The 11793-nt window shown below is 34.9% G+C and overlaps 1 protein-coding gene across 1 annotated transcript in view; it reads left to right on the top strand.

The window, feature by feature from the left end:
- The first annotated feature begins 2403 nt into the window (after nucleotides 1–2403).
- Nucleotides 2404–11793, top strand: part of LOC110100618 (zinc finger MYM-type protein 1-like) — a 10640-nt gene continuing 1250 nt past the window's right edge. Inside the window, exons 1-2 of the mRNA XM_020828207.2 lie at nucleotides 2404–3808; nucleotides 3871–4754. Coding sequence (XP_020683866.2) covers nucleotides 2404–3808; nucleotides 3871–4754 — 2289 coding nt within the window. The remainder of the gene's footprint in view (nucleotides 3809–3870; nucleotides 4755–11793) is intronic.

The raw sequence follows: 11793 nt of genomic DNA, 5'->3' as shown, positions 1-11793 counted from the left end.
TTGAGGGGGGCTGATAAGGTGACCAGATGTGTAGCTCTTCATGTTGATAAGCCGGCTGCACTATAAAGTTCTTCATCCACTTACTCTGCCTTGGCAGTCCACCCTTTTCCCAAAGCCGTCTGATCTCTGTTGAGATAATCCGGACCACTGCTTTGTAACTAACTCAGTTACTTATACTAGCTACTGTAGCAGCCGGAGAGGCATCCGAGAATGATAGAGCTCAAGAGTTCTTCTAATGGCTTATACTCTGCTCTGTGTTTTAGTGTTCTTCTTCTTCTTGTTTTTCATGCTAACGTTTTATGCAGCTTGAGCGTTGCTTTCATTTAGTAAGCTTGTTAGCTAAAATTTATATGTACTAACCCATTAATGAATGAATAAAATTCAAATAGAACTCTGCTTGCTTACATTCAACTTGGCTGTTCACACAACAAACCACCACGACCAGCGAACACACATCGTGAGAGGAAAAAAAAGTTCTCTTTTGCTTTGAACAACTTATAATGCTTGCATGTGCGTTCAGCGACCGCAGTACATGGCTAGCTGTAATAGATGCATGGAGATTGCGTGTCGCATCTTACTACTCACCTGCTAATTGCTTTTTAAAAACTAGTATTGGTAATTAATAATTTATTAGGCAGCAAGAACATAACCTAGCTACAAAGGCAAACAAGAAGAATCCAACCCCTTACTGGAAATAAAATCAAAGAGCACATAGGAACTATTTACAGCAAATAACAGTGTATAATCGCCTAATTTCATCAGCAAACGCTACAATAAAAGAGAATAAATTGTAAACTAGCTGTATAAGGAAGCATTTGGGCACTGGTAAATAATTTAAATAAAAAATGGATGAAAACTATGCTTAACTTAGCCCTAGTTTAGTTTGAGATGGCTTTCTTGCTGCTTCTTAAAGCAGTATTTTAGTACCAAAATTAAAATTTTTATATTAAAAAGTTGGTTTAAGAACCATAAAGAAAGTTGTCCCAAACAAAAACTTGAGATTCATGCGGGACAGCTTTTTTATTGCTCTCTAAATAAATATCTTGTAAAAAAAATTTTATTCATTTTTTTTTTGTACTAGAAAGCTCTTTTAAAAAGTAATAAGAAAGATATTCAAAATAAAATCTTAATTAAATCAAGCTAAAAGAATACGGTAGCAGTTGAAAAAACAAGAAATCCTATTATATGATCACTACCATAAAATAGGGCTATCGCAGCACAAAATTTGATCTTCCCCATCGGTTTTAGCTACTACAAATTTCTTTGCAGCAATTATAAAATCGCTGCACGTCGTTGTGATTACAATGCACTGTAACGATATTTTGCGGTGGTTTTACGACCACTGTGGTAGATAATGTGAACAGCTAGTTATTGCAACGGTTTTAGTGGCCACAAAATTCCAAAATTGCAGCGGTGTATATGAACAATCATGTTCACATGGAGAATTTTTATTTGTATCTTATGATGCATACAAAACTTTCCCAAATAAAAAAGATATAAAGTAAAAAAACATAAATCACCAGGTGCTACACATACTAATTTCTTCTGAAAATTAATTAACCCTTTCATTGCTTTTGTATTGTATGCATTGTCTAACAAGAAACTTAAATCTATTGACACAAAGTACTTGATACGATATCGCAAAATCATCTTGATCGGGCATGAATCTCGAGGCAAAAGCTAGTTAGAAGCTTCAAAAATTAATTTCGGGAGCATATGAACTCCGATTTCAGCGAGCTTACAGTCAAACTTAGCGTCTCGGAAATACGAACTCAACAACACCAAGATCAACCCAATCCGAGCCCAAATGAGTCCGAATCAAGGGCTCAAAGTGCTGTTGGAAGGTTCAAACAGCAATTTGAGTTATCAAACGGTCTCCGATTTTTACGAGCTTATACTCGAATCGAACGGCTCGACGAGACGAATCCAACGAGCCCAAGATCGCTGAATTCTGACATCATTAAAGCCTCCAAATGGCCAACGAATGGTGCACGGTCGTAGGATTCAATATCGGCAGTCCATTTGACCACTCCCTATTCGCCCCTGATCTCACGCCTATTTACTGGCCATGCCACTCCAAAAAATCTATAAATAGAGCCCTCATTCTTCACAAGAGAGGATCCAAGCAAGAGAGAGAAGAAGAGAAGAGAAGGAAGAAGAGAAGGAAGGAGTTCCTCCTCGACAGCCGCCGGACCACCGCAGAACCTCGCCGGACCACCGCAGGAACACTCTTAGAAGTTAGAATATTCAAAATTTTTAAAACAGCAAATTAGCAAAAGATCATTTTAAAAAAAAAAAAAACAGATGATTGTAGATGATTCTTTTGGATAAAATTTGATTTATGAATTTTTCTTAGCAATCAGATTTTGTTTCAAGTGATCCTTGAGTACAAGTTTGAGCACCATGGAGAGATATTTCAAGCGATCTTCGAGTTCAAAAGCATCAAATGATACAGATGAAAATAGCAATAAGGTTGAAGTGCAAAATGAAAAACGCATTCGAATGGATGTTGATTTACCAAAAACAAGCAATGTGGAAATAAGTGTAGAAAATCTTCCATCTGATCCTGGTCTACGAATTCCTATTAATAATTTTAATCATAACATTCGAGATGAAATTCGGAGAACATATTTACAAAAAGGACCATTTCAACCTCGTAGTCATGATTTTTCGAAAAGTAAATGTGGGATGAAAGATAGACGCTTTAATCCTAGTTGGTTTGACAAATATTTTGATTGGCTAGAGTATAGCATATGTAAAGACAAAGCATATTGTCTATATTGTTATCTTTTCAGAACATCCGGGAGAGGCAATGAAGAGGAAGAGGCATTCAATAAAAATGGATTTTCAAATTGGAAAAAAACAAACAAATTTGATCTTCATGTTGGAAGTCATAATAGTACGCATAATAATGCTAGACGAAGTTGTGAAGACCTAATGAGACAAAGCCAACATATTGGATTTCTTTTCCAAAAACAATCAGATCAAGCTACAATTGCATATCGTACCCGCCTCAATACTTCTGTTGATTGCATAAGATTTCTTTTGAAACAAGGACTAGCTTTTCGAGGACATGACGAGTCTTCTACATCCAAAAATCAGGGTAATTTTCTAGAATTAGTGCAGTTTCTAGCAGAACATAACAAAGACATAGACGATGCGGTGCTAAAGAATGCACCTGAGAATTTGAAATTAATTGCACCCGATATTCATAAGGATATTACAAGGGGTTTCGCTATTGCAATCACAAAGTTTATATCTGATGAGATTGGTGAAAAGTTTTATTCAGTTTTAGTTGATGAATCACGTGACACATCAGGTAAAGAGCAAATGGCAATTATAGTGCGCTTTGTTGACAATAAAGGTGTGATTATAGAACATTTTCTAGGGATTTCTCATGTGCCAGATACAACAGCGAACAGTCTAAAGATGGCAACTGAAGAACTCCTTTCATCATATGGTTTGAGCATTTCTAAAATAAGGGGTCAAGGTTATGATGACGCTAGCAATATGAGAGGTGAGTTCAATGGTTTAAAGGCTCTATTTCTAAATAAAAATACTTCAACACATTACATTCATTGTTTCTCACATCAGCTTCAATTAGCATTGGTGGTAGTTGCAAAAGGTCATGTTCATATTGCTTTATTTTTTACCTTAATTTCAAATGTGATGAATATTGTTGGTGCTTCTTGTAAGCGGCGTGATCAGGTACGAGAACTACAATGCGAGAAGACAATAAATGCATTACAAAGTGGAAAACTGTTAACAGGGCGAGGCTTAAATCAAGAAATAACCCTTAAGCGTGCAGGTGAAACACGATGGGGTTCACATTACGAATCAATAATAGGTTAATCACAATGTTCTCTACAGTGATTGATGTTCTGGAAATTATTTTGGAGGATTGTGCAAGCTCAGAACAAAAAGGTGAAGCCTATGCATTATTAGAATCATTACAGACATTTGAATTCTCCTTTTGCCTTCATTTGATGAAAGAGGTACTTGGTATCACTAATGAACTATCGCAAGCTTTGCAGCGAGTAGAACAAGATATTATAAATGCTATGTCTTTAGTGCGAATATGTAAAATGAGATTGCAGGATATGAGAGATAATAAGTGGGTTGACTTCATCAACAGTGTAACTTTATTTTGTGAGCAGCAGAAAATAAATGTTCCGCATATGGATGATAAATGGGTTGCTCGTGGTCGTCCTCGTCGCAGAGCTCAAGATATAACAAATTTATATCATTTTCGGGTTGACATTTTCTACACAGTGCTTGATATGCAGCTTCAAGAGCTGAACAATCGTTTTACAGAAGCAAATACCGAACTGCTTTTGTGTATTGCATGTTTGAATCCTAATAATGGTTTTAATGCATTCAACAAAGATAAGTTGATTAGAATGGCACAGTTTTATCCAACTGATTTTAGTCCTTTTGATCAGACGATTCTTCAAAATCAATTGGATACTTATATTATGGATATGCGATCTGATGATCAGTTCTCTTCATTAAAAGATATAAGAAGTCTTGCTGAAAAAATGATCCAATGCAGGAAGGATATAGTATATCCTGTTGTTTTTAGATTACTTGAACTGGCATTGGTATTACCCATTGCTACAGCAGGCGTCGAAAGAGCATTTTCTGCCATGAATATCATAAAAAATTGGCTGCGAAATAGGATTGACGATCAATGGATGAATGATTTATTACTTGCTTATGTTGAAAAAGATATTTTGGATTCTATTGATAATGAAGTAATCATTCAACTCTTTCAGAATATGAAGAGTCGACGTTATAAATTGTAAGTTGTTTACTCTCTTATATTTAATATTATATGTTTTTGGATAATTATTAATAAAAAAGTTTTTAAAACTGCCTATGCCGGTCCCAAGCCCGGATGAAAAAAGTTGAGGGAAAATTTTAATAACATAATTTAGGCCCCCCCTTGATAAACTTTCTGGCTCCGCCACTTGCTATGACATTGCCTCCCAAATTTTCTTAGGCAATTCATTCAATTCAATTAGTAGTAATCACTATATACATACACGACGATTACTTAACATTCGTCTATATTGCTTTGTTAGAGGCAAGTACATCTAAACACATAAGAATGTTTAATTACAAATGTTGAGAATTTTAGGCATAGGCCTCGTTAGGGACAGTTTTCTTACTATTTTATAAAGTAGTTTTTTTATTACAAAAATTTCTTGAACTAAAAAATTTTATACTAGAAAGCTACTTTAGAAAGCAGTAAGAAAGCTGTCTCAAGCAAAGCTTTAGTCAAATTGCAGCATTTGGCTTCTAGTTGTTGTCATTAACATCAAACAAATTAAAATGGGGTCGAACACATCACTCTGTGTAAAACCTCTCCGAAACTGATTTTTTTTAGTGCTGTTAGTCCCGGACGAACTGACCTTAGTCCCGGACAAACTGAAAAAAAATTGTTAAGAATATGTCAATTTCGTCTGGACGAACCTGTAAGGGTCGGGACGAACCGAACAGAGAGCATCGTCCAGGGACGAAACAAATTGGAATTAATTTTCGTCTGTACGATCCGTGTCCAGAGGAGTTCGTCCCGGGACGATCTGGGCATCGTCCTGGACGATCCTGCTTGATAAGTATCGGATTTGAGATATTTTGAATGATTTTTGAAGAGAGAGAAAGAGAAAGCAGGAGAGAGAAAGAGAAGGAAAGAAAGGAAAAAAGCTAGGTTTTGGAGCTCGCGGTGGGCTTTTCGTCCGACGCCGCTGTTGAAATAATTGTTCGTCTCGCAGTAAGAAATCCGAATCCTATTTCTGATTTTGAAGATTTCTAGTTTTGGTATTTTTCTGCTCAGTTTTGTGTTTCCGTTGCCGAAATTCTTGCATATCTTTGTATTGACGAAACTTTTATCGCGAACTTTTGGTATGTTATTGAACTGATATTTTTGTACGATTTGAGTATTTTCTGGAAGATTTTTACTGGATATTTTGAGTTCTGTACGCTTTTTATAGAATAGAAAATTATCTGGCTGTTGAAAAATATTGCTTCAGTACAAGAAAAGCTTTGCAACGTTGTTTTACATGATTTCTGGTAATTTGGTAATTTTCTGAATCTATGAATTCTGTATAAATTTCGTATACTGTCGTTATGCCGCTGACGAATTTTTTAACGAAATCCGATTTTCTGATTTGAATGCTTTGATGTGTGCATGCTATCAAAGGGAGTTATAAGGGGCCGGAATTCTATGTGATTCCGTTGTCTGGGTCTGGGAAATTTGAAATGAGCTATGAACTCTGAAAATAAGTTATGTTCCGGAAATTCTGAATATCTGTTATGTTCTGATGTTATAAGCACAAAGGGAGACATAAGGGGCCAGAATCCGTTGAGATTCTATTAGTGTTAGGGAAGGGAGGCATAAGGGGCCAGAATCCGTTGAGATTCTGTCAGGGTCCGGGAAGGTGATATCTATTATGTGAAATGTGCTTTTATGATTTGAATTCTGTTCTGTATGATTCTGTTTATTCTGTATAATTCTGTTTGTTCTGTACAATTCCATTTATTCTGTATGATTCCGTTTGTTCTGTACGATTCCGTTTATTCTGTATGATTCTGTTTATTCTGTATGATTCCGTTTATTCTGTTTGTTCTGTACGATTCTGTTTATTCTGTATGATTCTGTTTGTTCTGTACGATTCCATTTATTCTGTATGATTTTGTTTGTTCTGTACAATTTCGTTTATTTTGTATGATTCTGCTTGTTCTGTACGATTTCGCTGGTTCTGCAAAGTCTGACTTGAATATTCTGCTGTTCAAAATAAATTCAGTTCTTCTGTATCAGCTGTTTGATTATAATCAAGTATTTGAATATCTTATTTCATTTGATTATATACGATTTTTGTGATTATCTGAATTCTGTACGGACTTATGAGTTTCCTGTCATTGCATCGATTCATTGATTCATTGATCTTATGGATACCGATATTATTGATTCATCGATACTATAGACTTATTGATACCATTGATTCATTGATACTACAGATACTAATACCGATACCGACACTGATATTACTGATTCACTAATACTACTGATTCATTGCATTGATCTTATGGCATGTGATACACCGAATACTGACCGATACATGTGATACCCTGATACATGTGATTCATGTAATTCATGTGATTTATCGAGCACGTGATCTAGAATATGATTTTACTGTATTGATTGATTTTAATTGTTATTATTGATTTGATTCAACTGTTATTACGATGTATTGAATTGATTATTTTATGTGATTTCATACCGTTTGACATTATTGACCGGAAGTGGTTTCTTTATTGATCTGATTGATTCTATTGATATGATTGAGTGATATTAATCGTATTTGATTTGACGGATTTACTAGTACTGACTCATTTACTGAGGATTTATTGTTACTGTCAAGATTTACTGTTACTATATGATTTCACTATTATAGCATAATCGTTCATGTCGTCATTGGATTGTTATTGATATTGATACATACACTGCTGCTACTGATTCACTGTACTAACTTTATGCACGTGATATACTGAGCAAGTGACATGTGATTCACTGAGCTCGGGATATTGATTTCTGGGTTGCATATGATTAATTGAGCAAGTGAAAAATAACTGGAGTTTGCAAGTGTATGTTGGTATGGTGTGATACGATTCCACTTCATTGACTCGACTGATGTTATAAACTGATGGGATAGATTAGACGACTTCTGTAGAGATTTGATGCACGTACTGATTTATTGAACATTATAGATTTTCTACTGTTCACTGATTATATCATTGATGATTTTGGATTCTATTGTTTATACATTGATTTCTGTTATTACATTGATTACTGTTTCTGTATTGATTTTCGTACCTGCATCAATTCAATAATCAAGTGTATGTGACTGTTATTGATTTGATTGGTTGACATGCAAATTGTTTATGTATCGTGCTTTGATTTCAGTTGTAGGCTTTGGTGATCTGCTGTGCTATTTAAGCTCATTATATGTGGTTAATGATTTCAGGTGTAGAGCCTCCCGCGTGAAGCTTCTTTCAGATGATAGTATAGTCTTTTCATAGTTTTTGGTTCTCGCATTGTTTTGTAGCCCGAGTGGATATTGTACATGTTCTTTTGGACTGTGTATATGAAATGTCGAAATGTGAATTATAGTATTTTGATGTATTTATTTTTTGTAATGCAATTATCATTTCTGGATGTCTGTATTGATCTGAGAAAAAAGAAGAAGAAGAAAAAGAATGTCAGACGAATCCTTTCACTTTTGATGTCTGGGACGTCACACTCTGCCATGCCTAAATAAGCCTTTGCATTAACTTTAGTTTTTCTATGACATCTAATATCATTATATCATGTTGATTATTTTAAGAAAAGCATTCTTCTAAATCTACATTATATTTAAATTATATTGGATTAGGTTAGCTTCCAATATGATAAGACTCAAATTAAGATCCTCTTAACTGAATTATAAATATCATGAAATCTTGACATCTTAAGTAACTTATAAACTATCTCACAAATTTGTCTTCAAACAAATAACAAAGTGCATGATCTATTTCTTCAACACCCTTTCTTAGAACTATCTTTTAAATCCCTGAATTGTTAATAATGTGGTAGGAATTGGTGATGACAATCAATAATATCTCTCAGAGCATCTTATAGGCTATATAGTCATGTTTCGTCTAACTATTCCATAGTTGCCTAGGCTCCTCCACCGTATGTCATATGCCATCTCCAGTCTTCTACACTAAGGGCATCCCCAACCAAAAATCTCATTTTTCAATGCAAAATGCAGTGAAACCAAAAAGTGTCGTGATTCATCTCCAATCGAACGTCATTGTGCCCCCTAACCGTCGCTCTTTTCTTTCGCGCCTTTCTTTCGCAAGCTCGGTACATACCAAAAAATGGCACAGATGAACAATGCAACGTCAATATTGGCGTCGCACTGTTCATTCGTGATCAAATGGCGGAGGAAAAGGCATTCGATTGCGACTCATGAGGGTCTTCATTCGGTTGTTTGTCAAACGGTTGGAGATGGTCTAAAGCTGCTCTACAGTGGAGATTTTCTTATCCTTTTATTATAGAAAGAGAGATTCGAGATGATCCCTTGTGGACCAACACTTTCCTCCTTTAATTAGTATTCACATTGCCTCTAAAAAGCTCCAATCTGAGATTTGTCTCATTACCAGATTTTGATATGTGTCTGAAACTTGTTTGTTTGTTTGCTTTCAATATTATAACTCATATAGATTATTCATACCTTAGAATATAAATTGAAAAGAATTGAATTTCTTTTTTTTTTCTTAATCATCGATCAAATCTTACTAATTCATCAAGATAATATAAACAACGGAAACATACTTACAATACTACTCATTCAGAATTCCGTAGATTTGATATAACCCAAAAATCATTATAAATGCAATAGCCATGATATCGAACATCAAAAAATTTCAATTATTTTATAAAATAACCTTTGTATTGGTATTATAGGTCTTGCCATTTTTTTTAATATATGAATAATATTCATATATGCATGTCATATGAAATCATATCTTGTCTCACTATACAATATAAATATTTATAAACTATTGGTCATTAACTAGAATTCTTGTCTCTTACAAATATCTTGCTGGTATCTTGCTCTAATCTTAAACACTTATTAATCCCTTAATATCTTGCTTCAATCTTGTACACTTATAGCTCTCATATCTTATATCTTCATTTGGGTATCTTATTCTAATTAATGCCCAGTTAATCTACAATCGTTTATACATACATATTCCAAATCTTATTTTCATAATTACTATGATGCAGATAAAATATGAAAATTAATGCATAATCATTACATGTATTTTTGCATGTCAAAATGGAAAATCCTTAAATCCCATGTATGTCATATATATCAAAGAGATGTGTTTATATTCTTTTATATGTGCCAAATTATAATGCAATTCACATATAAATTTATATATGCAATTCTAACGGATGAAATTCCAATATCATCATATGAAAAGGTTCTAAAAGTTTATATTTATAACATATAATAAACTACATATTGAAAGTTACTTAAATCTTGAAATAGGGATATATTAGCATATTCGAGAGATAAAACCTAGAAATCAATATTTTTGAAAATAAAGTGAGAATCATGTTAACTACTATAATCAGAAGAAATTTTGTAACAGGACCACCAGACCAAAATGCTCCATAATATATTCTCTCTCTCTCTCTCTCTCTCTCTCTCTCTCTCCATCCATTCCTTCAGCTAGTCAGGAAGAAAAGAGAAGAAGAGAGAATGGGAATTTAAAAAGAAAATAAATTTATTTGAAATTAAATATAAAATTTTTGAACTATAGTGTTGTGGCAATGCACTGGCGAGCATAGTAATATATAGCGCCGCAGTGTATAACCCATTTTGTTTTATGTTTTGCAATAACCTGAGTTTTTTGATTTAGCGTTTGTGGCAATGTGGTATGTAGCACCACATTGCATATATATATATATATCACCATCTCCTCATAGAGAGAGAGAGGAAAGAGATGTTTCTTCGGGTTTGATCCGAATCTGACCCGTGACCCAATTTTGATTGCCCTAATCTACATAAATATTTGTATCAAAATATTTTAGTATATTATTTTATTTTATTTTTCCATGCTTTGCACCCTTTCAAATAATTAAACCGATTGCCATACCATCGACTCAAACCATCCAATACTTTACCCCAATTCTAAGCCAACATAAAATTGAAGTCATTAGATGATAGAATATTCTAAGATTTCTTATATCAATTCTTTCCTAATTAGTGTTTTTTAATTAAGGTTTTGTTTGGGACGGCTTTCTTTCTGCTTCCTAAAGTAGCTTCTTAGTACAAAAATTAAAATTTTTATACTAGAAAGCTGCTTTAAGAAGTAATAAGAAAGCCGTCCCAACCGAAGCCTAAATCTTACCTAATCCTAAACATATCTTTTCCTCGAGCAGCCACATTGCCAAAAAAACAAGAGGCTATCGCTCTAAAACCTTCACTCCAGTAGTTAAGTTGATTCCACTACTCTGCAAGCATGGGCTCAGCATATGTGATCAAGCAATCAAAATACAACTATCATTGTTGGTATCTTTATGAAAATAAAAATTTATGAAGATATTCGGTTCATTAATCAGAATTGATACGGCATCAAAAAATTAGCTTGATCGGGCACGAATCTCGAGACAAAAGTTAGTGGGAAACTTCAAAAATTAATTATGGGAGCACCCAAACTCCGATTTCAGCGAGCTTACAGTCAAACTGAGCGTCTCGGAAATACGAACCCAACGACACCAAGATCAACCCAATCCGAGCCCAAATGAGTCCGAATCAAGGGCTCAAAGCACTGTTGGAAGGTTCAAACTGCAATTTAAGTTACCAAACGGTCTCTGATTTTGACGAGCTTATACTCGAATCGAACGGCTCGACGAGACGAATCCAACGAGCCCAAGATCACCGAATTCCAACATCATTATAGCCTTCAAATGAACAACGAACGGTGCACGATCGTATGATTCGATATCGGTCGTCCATTTGACCACTCCCCAATCGCCCCTGATCTCACGCCTATTTACGGGCCATGCCACTCCAGAAAATCTATAAATAGAGCCCTCATTTCTCATGAGAGGGGGGACTCAAGAAAGAAGAGAAGGAAGAGGAGAAGGAAGGAAGGAAGAAGCTCCTCCTCGACCACCGCCGGAACCTCGCCGGACCACCGCCGAAGCCTCGCCGGACCACCGCTGAAGCCTCG

Source organism: Dendrobium catenatum, unplaced genomic scaffold (genome assembly GCF_001605985.2).
Source record: "Dendrobium catenatum unplaced genomic scaffold, ASM160598v2 fragScaff_scaffold_981, whole genome shotgun sequence".
In the NCBI taxonomy this organism is placed as follows: domain Eukaryota; kingdom Viridiplantae; phylum Streptophyta; class Magnoliopsida; order Asparagales; family Orchidaceae; genus Dendrobium; species Dendrobium catenatum.
The sequence above is the reverse complement of the archived record's forward strand: the minus strand, read 5'-3'. Positions and strand labels throughout refer to the sequence as shown.